Here is a 17,680-nt window from a genome sequence, read left to right as displayed (position 1 = left end):
ACGTTCTAGCTGTCCAGACCGACACCGATCATCGGAACAGTAGAATGTGCGGAATTGCTACAGTGAGCGTGTTACAGTATGTCTCCCTTATTTTTAAAAATAGGTACTAAAATACTCCTCTTCCATTCATCAGGCATTTTCTTTGAGTTTAGAATCTTATTAAATAACTTAGTTAACCATGCCACTCCCATATCTTCCAAACACTTCCACACTTCAATTGGTATTCTATTGGGTCCACAGGCTTTACCAACTTTCATTCTCTTAAGTGTTTCTTTTACTTCTAAAGATCTAATCCTTCTAGTATAATTCACATTCTTTTCTATTGTTCTATAGTCTATATTCACGCTATTACCATTTTGACTATTATTAAAGAGATCATTAAAATAATTTCTCTATCTTTCTTTAATGTCCTCATCTTTCACCAACAATTTTCCTTCTTTATCCTTAATGCACCTAACTTGATTGAGATCTTGATATTTCCTTTCTCTCCTCCTTGCTAATCTATAAATATCTTTCCACCCTTCTTTAGTTCCAATTTTCTCATACAACTTTTCAAAGGCTTGTGCTCTTACTTGACTAACTGCCTTTTTTGCCTCTTTCTTTGCTATCTTGTACTGTTCATATGCCTCATTATTATCATATTTAGGTAATTTCTTATACCATTCCTTTTTTCTCTTAACTGCCTTTTGTACTTTCTCATTCCACCACCATCTCTATTTTGAGGGTGGTCAATGTCTTTTAGACTCTCCAAGTACTTTTCTAGCTACTTCTCTAATCTTTGATGCCATCTGTATCCACATATCATTGGCCTCCATATCCAGCTTCCATGCTTCGGACTCGAGAAGCTCATTTTTGAACTTCACTTGCTTTACTCCTTTGAACTCTCACCACTTTATTCGAGCTACACTATTTCTTCTGACCTTACTTGAATTGTTCCTAAACTTGACATCCAAGACCACTAACCGATGTTGACTTGTTAAAGCTTCTCCTCGAATGACCTTGCAATCCTTGCATAGAGCTCTATTTGTCTTTCTGGTTAAGAGGAAGTCGATTTGGCTTCTATGTTGCCTACTTTGAAAGTAACTAAATGTGACTCTCTTTTTATAAAGTAGGTATTTGCTAGTATTAGGTCATATGCCATAGCAAAATCCAGGATGCTTTTTCCCTCCTCATTTCGCCTACCAAAGCCAAAATCTCCATGAACATTCTCATAACCTTTCCTATCACTTCCTACATGTCCATTCAAATCTCCACCAATGAAAACATTCTTTTCATTCGGTATGCTTTGCATTAAATCATCCAGATCTTCTCAAAACCTTTGTTTACTCTCACTATCTAGTCCTATTTGTGGGGCATAAGCACTAACTACATTTATTGTTTCTCCTTCTAGTACTAGCTTTACTAGTATAATTCTATCTCCTACTCTTTTCACAGCTATTACAGCGTCTTTCAATGTCCTGTCTATGATTATGCCCACTCCGTTCTTATTTCTCTCATTTCCGGTAAATCACAGTTTGTTCCCTGAATTACCCACTTCCTTGCTTTTCCCTCCTACCCATTTAGTCTCATGAATGCAAGCAATATTCACCATTCTCCTTTCCAAGTTATCTACAAGCTCCATTAATTTTTTTGTAAATGATCCAACATTCAAAGTACCAACCCTGATCCTCCTCCTATCCTGTTCCTTCCTAATTGGTCTCCTTCTATGATATCTTATATTGTTTTATATGTCTATTTTGTATTCTGTTCCACTATCTGTTCTCATATCTGTCCTATGGACTAACTTCTTTACCCACACCTGTCCATAATGTGGGAACCCTCGCTCACTTAACACCACACCCGGGCGCCGGCATGGCGCTTCACTTTCGGTGAACGCCCTACACTCTTGCATATTTTTCACTACAACCGGGCTCCGATGTAGCGCTTCATAAGTAGAGGACTTCCCAACTTTTATATCATTTGAATCCATATCATAAGGTGTGACGAAAATTTTTACACTGATTGTCACCTACCGCAGTCCTCCTCCTTTATCCAGGCTTGGGACCGGCTAAATGCAAACTACTTAGGCGGAGTTTAAATATAAACACAAAAATAATATTAAATAAAAACATTTTCCAATAGGAATAAAGACTTTACTTATATTAAAATATTTAAATAAACTATATATGAACTACACATACGCGACATTACTATAATATTATCTTTTAGAGACACATATCTTGAGATAAATAAAATATTTATTGCTAATAATATTAAATAAAAACATTTTCCAATAGGAATAAAGACTTTACTTATATTAAAATATTTAAATAAACTATACATGAACTACACATACGCGACATTACTATAATATTATCTTTTAGAGATACATATCTTGAGATAAATAAAATATTTATTGCTAATAATATTAAATAAAAACATTTTCCAATAGGAATAAAGACTTTACTTATATTAAAATATTTAAATAAACTATATATGGACTACACATACGCGATATTACTATAATATTATCTTTTAGAGACACATATCTTGAGACAAATAAAATATTTATTGCTAATAACTATTATTTAATATAAAATTTTATTAGTCTCTAAATGTTATATTATTTGTTTCTAATTACTCATTTTTTAGACAAAAACTTATTAATTTCTAAATGTTATATTGATTTGTTTCTAATAATTACTTTTTTGAGCAAAAATTTATTAGTCTCTAAATATGTAATCATTTGTTTATAATAATTAATTTTTGAGGCAAAACTTATTAGTATCTAAATGTTATATTATTTATTTCTAATAATTAAATTTTTTAAGACAACTTATTAGTCTCTATATATTATATTATTTATTTCTAATTCATTAAGATTAACTTTATTTATATAAGAAGTTTTATGGTTTTTATTTTAATTTGTCACTAAAAAATTCTTTTTTTTTTCATATTAAAAAAATTTAATAACTAATTAAACTCTCTCTCTATGTAAATAAAGTATATAAGGCGTCTTAAGTATGTATAGATTACATATAATTAAATAAAAAAGTGACTTTTAAAATTAAACATGTAAACACTGACACATGTATACTCATATTGTATTATGTTTGTGTGTGTGTATATATATATATATATAATCAGTGGCTTCAAATTCCTCTACTTTATCATTAATTTTTTTCTATTTTTTAATTATCCACTTATTTTGGCTAATCATCTGTTAACATTATGATAATTAGACCCGACCATGATCCCGTTTATACTTAAAATCAGACCAAAACTAGCCTAGTCCAATTCAAACAAAAATCAAAAGTCTAAACTAAAATGGAATATTTTCTCTCTCCTCTTGAATCAAATCTGAACCAAACTAAAAACTGATTCAATTTAATTCAACTTAACATTTTCTTTAAAAAAAATTGAAAAGAATTCAATCATCGAGTTAGATCAAACTGAAACCGAAACTAAGATAGATGCTGTAAACCAATCTCGAGCCCTCCATTCTGGGTATCAAACTTACGGTTCTAGACCAGCCTGGCCCGCTGGCCAGTTCAAATGGCAAAACATATGGTCAACAAGGTTAATCTGCAGAAAATATTTTCTTTAAAATATTTTTCATATTTTTTAATATTTGAAATACTTCAAAAATAGCCAATGAAAAATATTTTCATAATCAAAAGTAAAAATAAATTATTTTTAAAAGAAATAATATTTTTTAAATAAAAAATTATTTTCTGAATTTAATAATTTTATTAAAATAAAAAATATAAATATATATTATTAATTTAATATTACAAAAGATATTTCCATAAAAAACATTTTCTTAGAAAATAATTTATATTAAAAATATTTTATAAGTATAAATTATTTTCCACGAAATAAACAAAACTCTCAGAACTCTGAATGATTTTTTTTCTTTCTCTTGTAAATAAGAAATGGACTAATGAGTCAATTCCTTTACTGCAAATTTAGTTGTTCTCTCACGTAACTAAGTTCACCAACCCAAGTGAAGAATAGAAAAGAAAGCCGTTAAATTCATCTATAATTACCAAAGATTGCTCGCTGGTAACTCTCCTATTATCATGGGATAAATTTTGACAATTGTCCCTGAACTTATCTAATTGTAACATTACAGTCTCTCAATTTAAAAAAGTAGCATAAAACTCCATCAACTTTCAAATTTTGCACAGTAAAATTCTTCTAACCTTCAATTACTAATTTTTCATTTAGACGCTGACCTAAACAGTTCCAACATTGAGTTTAGTATTTTTCTTTTCTCTCTCAAGTGATATGTAAATTGAATTATTTTTCTCTCTATAGACAGAATAATTTTTCATGCATAAAGAGAATAATTTTACACTTTGCATAAGAGAGGAGAGAGAAATATTGACTAAGTATTATGCGAGAGCTATTCACATCAATTTTTAACTGAAAAATCAGTAATTGAAAGTCAAAGGGATTTTACTGTGCAAAATTTGAAAATTTTACGTTACATTTTAAAGTTAAGGATTATAGTGTTACAACTATATAAATTCAGCGACAGTTATTGAAATTTATCCTATTATCATGTCTAGTTTTTGAAAACCCCTTTTCAATTGGCCATCATATCACCTTATAAAAAGAAGTTGCAGGCCTCTGAATCTGATGGCGCAAGAGACTTGTAGCATGTCAAAGAAAACATTACAATGATACAGAAAAAGGCCAAACCTGAAGCTGCTATAGCATGATTTAAAATTTCATCGTTGGTTTCTTGTATGGTAGTGGAAGCTAAGGCTATGCCAGGAAGCATAGGCAGAGTTACAATTGTAAAATTATTGAATACATCCGGTGCATTAATTACTAGTATCATGTTTGTCTCACCAGAATTTTAGACTTGCTTTCCATAGATAAAAACTTCAAACTAACCCTTCAAGAAAATCTGCCTGCATAAGTTTCTCTTGCCTGCCTAATAAAAGAGATGCTCAATTACCTTTTGCTTCAATCATTCAAAGCATAACATTTCTCAGAGAAATCCAGTTCTATCAACATTTTGTTTTCTAACTCATAGACTATAATTTCAAAGGAGCCATAAACACTACTGGCAGTAAAATCACACAATCATAGAAAGGCTGGTGCCTTTCTACCGGAAACAGCAAAACAGCATTTGCATCAGGTGATTCACTTCCACTGGTAATGTCACGTTAGCGACTTTAAATCAATGTTATAAGCATAGAAAAAAATACATAGGATTCCTGTTGGATAGCAACATTATGCAGAATTGTGACAGATCTTTTTTTCATTTCCCCTTTTCTCTTACTCATCAATAAACTTACACTACCTGGGATAAGGCACCATAGCAGTAATGAATTCAAAATGAATAACCTGATATTGTTAAGTATATACAAAAAAACTCAAAAAAAAATACTCAACTCAACTCAACTAAGCCTTTATACCAAGAATTTAGGGTCGGCTATATGGATTCTCTTTCTCCATTCTAAACGATTTTGGGTTAAATCCTCGGAAATGTGTAATGCTTCTAGGTCATGTTGTACGACTCTCCTCCAAGTCAAAAAAATAATAAAATAATAAAAAAAAAGTAACATGTGACTATAATGCCAACAATTAGCAATTAATCAGCATGTTTTCAGTTAAAATTAAGGAAGCATTTAGTACAAGGTTAAAAAATTGAAGATTAAGTGTTATTCTTGTAAATTTTAAAGGAGTAATTATTAAAGGGATAAAAAATAATTAATGGTGTAATAATTAATGATGCTTGCTAGGAAGTTAATAAAAAACTTAAAATAAAGTGTTACTTTGTTAACCAAGTCTCCCAGGGTTAACGTATTTAACTCTTAAAGAGGAGTTAAATGTTAAGGAGGTTAAAAGTTGACCGATTCTCTTATAGCTTCCAAACAATATTAATGAGAGATTAAAAGTTACAAGGTAATAATTAACCCTCATTAACCCCCTACCAAATACCCCATAAGTAGAAACTTGGAAGCTTAAATTAGCTACTTCAGCCGAACTTGTCATCACATTACAATATTTGAATAGAGTAAATATTACAACCATGCCCCTACTGTTTGTGATCAGTTTCATTTTAAATTCCAAACTTTAAACCAGTGCAATACCTTAATCTTCATCAACTATTGCAATACCAACGATATAACCTTTATAAACAGTCGCAATATGAGGAGCCACAGAATTTTTCTCTTTGTAATTCCTTCATCCCATTTTTCTTCAATATAACTAGCCTAGACCTATAATTATCAGAAATATTTAATCTAATACATATAGTTTGCATGAAACAGTTGATAATGTGTAAAATCCTAAAGAGAAGTTTAAGCTAAGACTAAATCTTTTTATTTTTGATTTGCCTAGCAATAGTTGTTGCCTGTAAAACTGAATCCAACGCTTCTTTTATTCATAGAGCATTTTTCTTTGACATATTATTTGGAATGTTCCCTGGAAAAATGAATGAAAAATTCAAAGAGTAAAGGAAATAGGTATCTTAATGGTTTTTAGATAACAAGAACACATTACAACGATTTAAAGGTTGTGGTTTAAAACGATATCAACCCCAAAACTCAAGGACCTAGGGGCAATTTTCCCATTCATTTATATTCTCACAATTACTAGTGCCAAAAAGAAAATTTGCCAACCAAGTTTTTTAACTTGTTGGATCTAAGGTTTACATTCTTGTTCTGGTTTCTAGCTTAGAATATCAATACTTATACCACTGTGATTTACTGACCAAGGCAATTCATATAAATACGAGAGCTGCCAGGGAGCAGATACAAATTCTTGTTGGTGAAAGTATCATCGGTTTTTTTCACAAATGGTTCCATAAATCGTTCCCTTACCATTCTACTCAACATGAATAAATGATATCAATCTAAGAATCCACAATAAAGGTAGGTGAGGGTACCTAGTCAACCTTATCGTCCGAAGGCCCATAGTAAAGTTAGGTGAGGGCACCTAGTCAACCTTATCATCTGAAGGCCCACATATCCAATTTGCCCTCCAAATGATGGAATGGGAAAGAAGACGTTCTGTTTTCCAACCTGATAAACTTAACTGCCAGATTCAAAAGGAGGAAAAACAAATGGACATCAGAATTAAAATGGGTAGAAAAATGCTAATCTCACAAAAGCAAGGAACTTGAAAAAATACCTTTTGAAGGAAATCTTTGTAATGTTTATCCATCCATGACTGGCTCTCCAAATGCACAGATCTATTTTCTTCCATAAGTTTTGCCATAACCAGTGCATGAATAAATGATTGCAAGACATCTGAAGATGTTGAATTTTTGTGCATCAAAATGCTGATGCTTGTCTTCCTCTCCACTAGCAAGTACTTTGCTAAAAAGACAAAAAGAGACGACTAAAATGAGTTTACAGCTTTCAGCTTCAAAATTCAATTGCTAAAAAGTAGTGACTAGGACTTAACCTTTCCTATGAGATCCTGCAGAACGTAACAGCTCCATCCTGTTTAAGAATGTTTTCAAATTGTCAGCTTTATAGACATGAATAAAACTAATTAAAAGCAAATACTTTTTAGGTGCCAGTTCAAAGGAGCCCAATTGCAGACATGCCAGGAGTTGAGCCATGGTCTTGTCTGAAAAATGAATTAAAGTATTGTAACCGGTGATCTATCTTTTCAGGTGTTGTTCACAACAATTTTCATGGAAGTACTGCCAAATAATACCACTATAACATAATGTTATTCTGCAAACGTCTTTGACTATATATCTCATTCAGGAAAAATGAAGTGGTTGTGCATTGCAAATGGCTAATGAAGTCTCATGCCAGTGAAAACTTGATCAGCTAAACAAAAATGAAACTCACATTTCCTGGTGATCAAGTGAAGAAACTCTCACACCCAAGTGTACTTGCTTATGCAACAATTTAACATTCTTTGAGCTCCAAAACGTGGTCCATTTGGGTAAAATATGTTCCATCCTAGAGACCTGTTCAGGGGAGAGAGCTGGCAACAAATTCAGATGTTAGCATTAAAATCAAAGTAGCAAGATAAACGAATTAGGATAAGAACTAAAATGTATTCAGGTATTGTAAAATGGACATGAAACCTCAGCCCTTGTACAACATGCTAATTATTTTGCCTTTGGCTTGCAAAAGAATAAAATGAAGCATGTGAATGGTATAGAATGACCATTTCCCAAGCTTTTTTTTTTTTTGTTTTCCTTCATTCTACAAAGTTAACATCTAAGCAAACTGGATGATTGTGCTCAGGTCTGCCTAGGACATTCCCTTGGATGCTTCACCCGCTACAGAGGACTGTTTCAAATTGTAATCATCACTTACCTTGGCCTGTCTCCATGAAATGCTGCAAAAGAATTGAGCTCCTTTGCATATTTAAAGATGTCAGTACAAGGCACCGAACAGCCCTGTAGTTTGCTGCACATAAGGAAAACAAATCAATATACACTGTCAGCTGTATCATAAATTATACATGTTACCACTTTAGATCTAAATACTGTAATTAAGCAAAAGGGTGAACATAATATACATAAGAGTTGGTAACTGAGTAAAACTACTTGTTTTTCCTTTAGAATTATGGAGAAGTTTGTTTTCCATCTAATTCTGCATTAGGCAATCAGATTCAGAGACACAAGAAATGTTTAGTTCTGGCTAGTCCTTTCAGTGTATGTCTCACCTATTGTGCTTACAAAAACTATGATCTTGTAAGACAAGGCTGGATTCTTTCCAATAAAAACTCATATATAAATTTACTCATCATGGACCGGAAAAGTAAATTTATTCATGCATCCAATTTTCCTAATGGAACCTGGAAGGTAAATGCCAGGTTCCTTGGCTAGAAATACTTTTCCATATAAAAAACAATAGCAGCAGAAATTTACCATACATATGGAACAAGGTGAGAGAAAGAAACGAAAACCAGATAGCTAAGGGGTGTCCAATTGTTATGCGAGCAAGGAGCATCCCAAATGCCATGCCAGTCATTGTTGCCACTGTTTCTTGACTTCCTTCCTATCAATATACTGGAAACAAGTTAGCAGTCACACTAACAAAAACAAAGAAAATTTTGTTAAAGGCTTACATCCCAGAGTCCCAAGGAATACAATGGTACCTTGGCAGATATATCTGCTGCATTATTCTCAAGAGCAAAATGCTGTGTCAACGCAGCTCTAGTTGCACCACTGGCAACACCAGCTAATTAAAGAAACAGCACAACAAAAAAAAGAAGATTCAGCTAAATAATGATAGTGAAGGAGCATCGTTACTTGAATTATGGTATTTCTATCTAGAAAAAGTTAAGAAAAAAATTAAATTCCATTGACAGCTTCAAATTTTACTAGAGTTGTGCTGTAACTGAATGAAATAAGATAAATAATCAATTCATCAACATACAAATGACCTGAACATCTTTGCTAATACACTTACAAAGCATAAACAAACTACAGAATTCTCCAACAAAAAATTGTCAAAATCTATTAGCAGTTTTCAGTTTGTTCCTATAGGACCTTGCACAAAAAATTTACAAATTTGGAGACTTACTGAATGATCTTGATAGGCTCCCTAAGCAAACTACGAATACAAATGCTGAAGGAAACAAAGGAGATACGAGGTCCATCAACATTCCTGCAACCAATATGAGCTTTCTTGAGAACAATAACAAACTAAATGTGACTATCCAGTACCAACTGCATAGAAACTAGCATCACTAGAAATAGACTGGTAGAAGCCAATTTGGTATCAATCTGTAAGTATTACTCTGTAACTTTGTATGTACATGCTATGAGAGAGAAAAAGAAGGAAAAAGAGAGTTGAGGACGCACCAAGATCATTCATAAGATCTGCAACCAAACGCCACATTTTGGCATTGCTATCCAGATTTGAGCCCTGAGAAGTATAGAATTTTCCAGTTTCACAGTCTAAAGAAGGATCAATTTCAATATATATATATATATATATATATATATATATATATATATATATATAATTTTGATACCATCAGATGAGAATGACCATAGAAGGTATTAAGTAGACATTAATATTAAACGTGAAAGCCAGAAAATGTCTTTCATCCAAGTGCAACAAATAAAAAGCTTAAACACCTTATCTATAAAGTTTTAGGATAAACTCTATAGATTAATGAAAGACAGAGAATACAAAAACAAAAGCATATAATAGCAGACCTGGTAAAATGTGAATAGTATCCCTCCAAGCATTCCAGTCAAGTCCCTCAAAAACCACTGTAGCAATTTCAATGAAAAAGTATTACAATTTACAAGCTTTAATTCAACAAACAAAAAGATATTTCAAGGTTTAAACTACTTTAATTCAATCATAGAAAACCCATAAGACATAAAAGCATTCAAACACAGATATTCCACACGAAACAGAGGTACAAGCAATCCTATACCTGAAATGTGGCGCCAATGACAGTCGCTGATTTCTCTCCAACCCCAATTGCACTTAAGAGAGCCTTGCAATGACAATTAAAAAAAAGTTAAAAAAAAAAAAAAAAAGAGTTTAGACCCACCATGCCAAAACTGAGAAAACTTAAAAACGTTAACCCAATTTGAACTCACTTGTGTAGAAAGCATGGTCCTTATGTAAGTCGAAAGACCCTATAAAAATTAAAACTACCAACCACAGTTAGCAAGGATCATTACTGCCAAATCCCATCCCTTGGCAAAATTAAGCCTGCTTATGTACATAATTAATTGCTATTGTTACCTGCAACAAATCCCACACTTGAAAAGGGACATAATCTGATGTTACACTGCTTGGAAAACCCTGCGTTTAATCACAGAATACAAATAAATAACGAAAATTATAAAAAAAAATTGCCTAAAGAAATCAACAAACAGACTTGCCTCAGGTACAAATGCTTGAAGGACGCGTCTCCAAACGTGATCAAAACGGCTACCAGATCTGCAAATCATTAAATTCAAGAATGTTGAACATAAAAAAAGAGAAAGAAAATGGAAAAGATTGATAATAGGGAGATAAAAGAATCGACCTTTGGATGGAAAGAGAAGGAGAAGCGGTGATGGTAGCAGTTTTAGAGAGCTTGGTTGAAGAAGAGCCATTCCATTCTTCGACTATAACGATCTCCCCTTCTGCTTCGCCTGATACACCTTCCATGGCTGACGCTCTCACCATTGTATCGTCCTCTGAAGTCTGGACTTGGAAGTCTTCAACAGTTGGGGATAATTGCACCCTGCTCCTTTAACTTTTTTTTATTTTAAGTACACAGTTACAATTTTTTAGAAATTATAATTACAATAATATAGAAATATAAAAAATAATTAAATTTAAATTTAGTTATCATTAATATTTTTTTGTTAACATTAATTTATATCAAAATCAAATAACATTTCTTTTAAATTGTATTTTAGTTATTTCTTATATTATTATTATTATTATTATTTATTATTTAATTATTGATTTCATTTAAGCGTCTTCTATGCTTATTTATTCCATGCTATTTTATCATAAAAAATAACATAATTTCACATAAATTTATAATTTATCTTATAAAATTTTTATAAAATAATTATTTTTTTATAAAATAGTTAATTATGAAAATTTTATTAACTTAATGAAAAAAAAAATTTATATAAAAAAATATATGATATTTTCTAAAAATTCAATAAATAATATTTAATAATTGTTATAATTTTTTAACAAAATTTACTATATATAATTCATCCCTTAAATTTTTTTTAAGATGTTATTTGTGTTTTTTACGATTAAGAAATTTTTTTCATTAAATTAATAAAATTTTCGTAATTAATTATTTTATGAAAAAAATAATATTTTACAAAAATTTTATAAGATAAATTATAAATTTATGTAAAATTATTATATTTTCTGTAATAAAGTAATTAGACTGCGTGTGAAATCCAATAATAATAGAATTTCTAGCGTAATTTAATTTAGTTTATAATATATTTTATTGCTTTTTAAATTTTATTTATAAAATATTTTTTATTATATGATATTTATTTGTGCATTATTGGGAACAAATCTCTTATTTAGTAAATTACAACAAATTAATTAGTATAATGTATTAATACATAATCTATATAATATATAAATATGTGAAAGGGAAACATTAGTTTTGATCAAATTATTCTTTATTATTTATAATAATTTATAATTATATTTTTTAATATTTAATTTTTTTATTTTAAAATGATATATTATTAAAAGTTTAAAAATATTAATGCATATATATATATATATATATATATTAGTTTTTTAATACTATAATATTATCCTAACTTAGTAAATATTGAATACAGATAAAAAGAATTAAAAATCATCCTTTGAATATATAATTATTATTTTAATTTAATAAATTTATATTTAAATATAAATATAAATTGATGTTTGATAAAAAAGTTATAATTTTCGTATGAATATAACTATTGTATCATTTAATAGAATTTTTATTTATTTAGATTCAACAATTTTTTTAATTAAAATTTGACGTTTACTCTTAAAAAATAATTATAAAAAATTTAATTTAAAAATACGTTATAAGTTAATTTGACAAAATATTTTTACTGTAGTCTGAATAATTGTCTATATATTTTTTTTGTAATTATTTCAATTAAAAATAATAATATATTAATATTAATGTATTTTATTCTATTAGTATTGTTTTTTTTTACACAAAAAGAATATTTTAGTTATTAATTTATTATTTATAAATAATTTATTAGTATTAATATATTTTTCAATATTATTTTAAAAAATTTTCTCCATATTATAAAAAAAACAAAGTTATATAAAATATTGTACATCAAATAAAAATTAATAATATTGATACTTATTAACATAGATATGTACAATTAATTTTATTAAATAATTAAAAAATTAAATTGAAAATAATTAGAAATAAGAAAATAGCATTATGTGAAATTATATTAAATTAAATTTATTTTATTATTATGTGTATAAGCTCTTAAACAGTATTAAAAAAAGTTTAGATTTTTCATGTTAATTATATATGTTTTATAAAAGTTATAAAATAGTAAAAATTAATTAGTCTTGATAAATTCAACATTTATAAACTAATAAAATAACAAATAGCTAAATTTATATATTTATAAATCACTTACAACTATAAAATTATATTATAATAATAAAATTTTTATTATAAATTTTATCTCTATAATTTCTTATTTCTATTAATATACTTTCATTTTTATTAATTTAATCTAAAAATAATAAGTATATATATTGTATAAATATCATGAAAAATAAAAAAATTATTATATTTATTATAATAATAATTAATATATTATAATAATTGTATATCATATAAAAAATAAATAAAAAATAATATATAAAAATATTAAATTATAAATACATACAATGAGTATATGAAACATACAATGCAAGTAATATAATATATGCGTTGCTAATAATAGTACAAAACTATCGTTTAATCTTAAATTACTATATAAATATATGTAAAAAGTAGAATCAAATAAATCATAATCTATATAAATAATAGAACCAAATAGGATATTTTAAAAAGATATATATAGTATAATATATTTAAAACTAAACGGATAAAAGATTTTAAAAATATAATCAAATTTAATAATAAATAAATAAGTTTAATTAATTATTAAAAATTAATATATTATTAAAAAAATAAAAAAATTATATATAAAAATTAAATTACGAATTTATATAATGAATACATATAATGTGCAACATAATATTTTAAAAAATAATTTATTGTAAAAGATTAAATAAATAAGTTATTATAATATAAAACTTTTATTATAATAATGTCACGACCCAACCTATAGGCCCGAGACCCGTAGTAAGCCTAACTATTCTTCAACCCAACTCTAAAGCTCATTTGGGCCCAATTTCAAGAATTCAATCGGACAGAGTTTGACCATAAAATGAACCTTTTAACGGAGAGTTTTTGACTCACCCAATCTATAAACACAATATATAATCCACTGGGGAGCTCAGCTCACCCTCCATATACTCATAATAACATAAAAATAAATGGGAGCTCGACTCCCTCATTCAGTCCAACATACATGCATGAAATAAGTTTACAAGTCTAACATGGCAAATTGTATTACAGACCCAAATCAAATAAATATTTCTAACACATGCAAAAATTCTAGGAGTTAACAGAATTATACAAATATGAAAAGACGACCTGCGAAGGAGAAAAGTAGGTTAACCACAACAATGATCCTCCTATAGCCTGGAAAAAATATTGAACAAGAGTGAGCGTTCGACTCAGAGAGTAAAATATCAATTTTAACCATAATCTCTATAGCTATCTAAAACTAAAGCACCCTATAAAGTTATGCAACATCGTCAATATTTTCACATCATAACAGCAAAAAGATAATTTGGAGCACTCACACACCTGGTAATGTCAAACCATAAATATATGGGAGCTGATCCCCTATACAGCCCTCTTAATCCAACCTCTGCCAACGAAGAACTCAGCCGGACTTTCGCTTAATAAACCAATACGGGATCCCAGCGAAGAACTCAAGCCGTGTCTACCCCAAAGGACCGGGTCCCAACGAAGATCTCAAGCCGTGTCTACCCGTCCTGTCCATATCCAACACTATACCACACGCACGCCAACGCATAAACACTGCTCCAAATTACCACAAACAATATCCATGGTACTTCAACATTTATAGATGCAATGTAAAATGTGCCTAGTGTTTAACTACATAGATACATACATATAAGTGATGCATGGGCATGCTGGAGTATATAATAATATCGAAATTACAATTAAAATTAATATTTTACTCACAGACTTAACCGTAGTCACTGTGGCGGCTGGGCGGAGGAGGAAGGCTGTCCCGGCTCATCTGATAATTTTTATTACAATTGTTTAGTACATTTGACTCAATACAAGCTAAGAAAAAATCAAAGATGTCATAAGTCGTGCCGAAAATCCGGCAGATTCTTCCCTATACCTAGGACCTACCCAACCTGCAAAAAGGCTTAAAACGCACTTCTATATCCACAAACCATATACCCACAACTCAATCACATCATATAGCCCCTCATGGGCCCATCCAAACAGTCATCAATCACAATATATAAAATTACAGTTTAGTCCTTATAATTGACCCTTTTGCAAAAATTACCCAATTGAGCTCTAAAAATTCTAAAATTTTGCCCCGCGGTCCTTAGCAATATTATAGAGCTAACACAAAAGGAATTATATTTTTTCTAACCTACCATGAATATTTTATAGATTTTTAATCAAAATTAAGCACTAGATAATTATGAAAAAGTAAGGTTCAGGTTAACCTATGCCAATTCCGACAACTGGAACGCATCCAGAACATCTGAAAATGATGGGATAGCCTATAATTTTGACCATATTCCGAAATGGTGGGATAGCCACAATACCAGGGTTAGAATAAAATATATGTATATAAAATAATTATTTGTAAATTAGGGATGTTACATTCTTCCCCCCTTATAAAAAATTCGCCCTCGAATTTTACACAAAGCAGAACAATGACACATAGTTGCATAAGATAGACAGAAGTTGGTCTAAGGACTTTAGTAATGACATAAGGAGATTGGAAATTCAAAGTATCATGGGGATGAGAAGATTTATAGATACCATTGAGGTCATAGGACAAGTAAAGGTTTTGAACGAGATGTATGTGATAGGTGCTACAAGAAAGTATTTCATAGGATACTATAGGGTAAGGAACATAAGTTATATTTTTGGGGAACATAGATTATTGAAACAAAGGAATGAGGACTGAAGTCACCAAGAGACACGTTAGGGCGTAATAAAAGTGAGGTAAGCGCCAAAGTTGATTAAAGTTATCAGATATCAAGTCGAGAGTAGTGGAATTATGAGTACTAGAGATGACAAAAAAAAAAGAGGGGTAAACGAGTAGTCAGATGTGATGGTTTAGACTCAGAAGGAGGATGGTAGCTGGCATACTACGACAGGGGCAAATAGACATAAAAATTTTTAACCATCCATGCAGATCCAATGCTGAAAGATGTAAAATTTGTAATAGGTGACCGTGTTCTTGAAGGTTTCTCCTATGAAAAGGGTTATGAGATTTGGAAAGAAAAGGCAAATTGGCACTCCGTTACATAGGACATTTTAAGATCATGGACAGAGTGGGAGCAGTTGCCACATTTGTCACGACCCAACCTATGGGCCGGACCGGCACTGGGACCTGGGCTAGCCTAAAGCCCCCGAAGCCCGTAGTAAGCCTAACTATTTCTCAACCCAACTCTAAGGCCCATTTGAGCCCAATTTCAAGAATTCAATAGGACAAAGTATGGCCATAAAATAGACCTTTTAACGGAGAGTTTTTGACTCACCCGACCTATAAATACAATATATAATCCATTTGGGAGCTCAGCTCACCCTCCATATACTCATAATAACATAAAAACAAATAGGAGCTCGGCTCCCTCATTCAGTCTAACATACATGCATGAAATAAGTTTACAGGTTCAACATGACAAATTATATTACAGACCCAAATCAAATAAATATTTCTAACACATGCGGAAATTCTAAGAGTTAACAGAATTATACAAACATGAATAGACGACCTGCGAAGGAGAAAAGCAAGTTAACCACAACAATGATCCTCCTGTAGCCTGGAAAAATATTGAACAGGAGTGAGCGTTCGACTCAGAGAGTAAAATATCAATTTTAACCATAATCTCTATAGCTATCTAAAACTAAAGCACCATGTAAAGTGAAATGCAACATCTTCAATATTTTCACATCATAACAGCAAAAAGGTAATTTGGAGCACTCACACACCCGGTAATGTCAAACCATAAATATATGGGAGCTGATCCCCTATACAGCCCTCTTAATCCAACCTCTGCCAGCGAAGAACTCAGCCGGACTTTCGCTTAATAAACCAATACGGGGTCCCAGCGAAGAACTCAAGCCGTGTCTACCCCGAAGGACCGGGTCCCAGCGAAGATCTCAAGCCGTGTCTATCCGTCCTGTCCATATCCAACACTATACCACACGCACGCCAACGCACACACACTGCTTCAAATTACCACAAACAATATCCATGACACTTCAACATTTATAAATGCAATGTAAAACGTGTCTAGTGTTTAATTATATAGATACATACATATAAGTGATGCATGGGCATGCTGGAATATATAATAATATCGAAATTACAATTAAAATTAATATTTTACTCACAGACTTAACCGTAGTCATTGTGGTGGCTGGGCAGAGAAGAAAGGCTGTCTCGGCTCACCTGACAATTTTTATTACAATTATTTAGTACATTTGACTCAATACAAGCTAAGAAAAGACCAAAGATGTCCTAAGTCATACCAAAAATCCGACAGAGTCTCCCCTATACCTAGGATCTACTCAACCTGCAAAAGGGCTTAAAACGCACTTCTATATCCACAAACTATACACCCACAACTCAATCACATCACACAGCCCCTCCTGGGCCCATCCAAACAGTCATCAATCACAATATGTAAAATTACAATTTAGTCCTTATAATTGACCCTTTTGCAAAAACTACCCAATTGAGCTCTAAAAATTCTAAAATTTTACCCCGCAGTCCTTAGCAATATTATAGAGCTAACGCAAAAGGAATTATATTTTTTCTAACCTACCACGAATATTTTATAGATTTTTAATCAAAATTAAGCATTAGATAATTAAGAAAAAGTAAGGTTCG

General features: G+C 30.6%; 1 protein-coding gene across 5 annotated transcripts; it reads right to left on the bottom strand.

Annotated features, from left to right (window-relative positions):
- Positions 1-4,790: 4,790 nt before the first annotated feature.
- On the bottom strand, positions 4,791-11,130 carry LOC131183339 (protein root UVB sensitive 3-like). Of its 5 annotated transcripts, none has more exons than XR_009151463.1 (16): positions 10,969-11,130; positions 10,823-10,880; positions 10,683-10,742; positions 10,535-10,573; positions 10,366-10,428; positions 10,139-10,195; positions 9,779-9,842; positions 9,498-9,581; positions 9,070-9,152; positions 8,840-8,969; positions 8,283-8,375; positions 7,806-7,944; positions 7,408-7,445; positions 7,132-7,319; positions 6,887-7,035; positions 4,791-4,924 (listed from the first exon to the last, which is right to left on the bottom strand). XR_009151463.1 is itself a non-coding variant. In XM_058154116.1 (16 exons), the coding sequence occupies exons 1-15, from the start codon at positions 11,109-11,111 to the stop codon at positions 6,937-6,939; spliced, it is 1,338 nt and encodes a 445-aa protein (XP_058010099.1). In that variant the 5' UTR covers positions 11,112-11,130; the 3' UTR covers positions 4,938-5,296. The 5 variants fall into 5 exon arrangements, 2 of the variants coding, with proteins under 2 accessions (XP_058010099.1, XP_058010098.1); XR_009151464.1 differs by having other exon boundaries at positions 4,791-4,920; XR_009151462.1 differs by lacking the exon at positions 4,791-4,924 and adding an exon at positions 4,938-5,296.
- Between the last annotated feature and the right edge of the window lie 6,550 nt (positions 11,131-17,680).

Source organism: Hevea brasiliensis, chromosome 9, assembly GCF_030052815.1.
Source record: "Hevea brasiliensis isolate MT/VB/25A 57/8 chromosome 9, ASM3005281v1, whole genome shotgun sequence".
Classification (NCBI taxonomy): Eukaryota; Viridiplantae; Streptophyta; class Magnoliopsida; order Malpighiales; family Euphorbiaceae; genus Hevea; species Hevea brasiliensis.
Note: the sequence above shows the minus strand (reverse complement) of the source record. Positions and strands in the feature narration are given on the sequence as shown.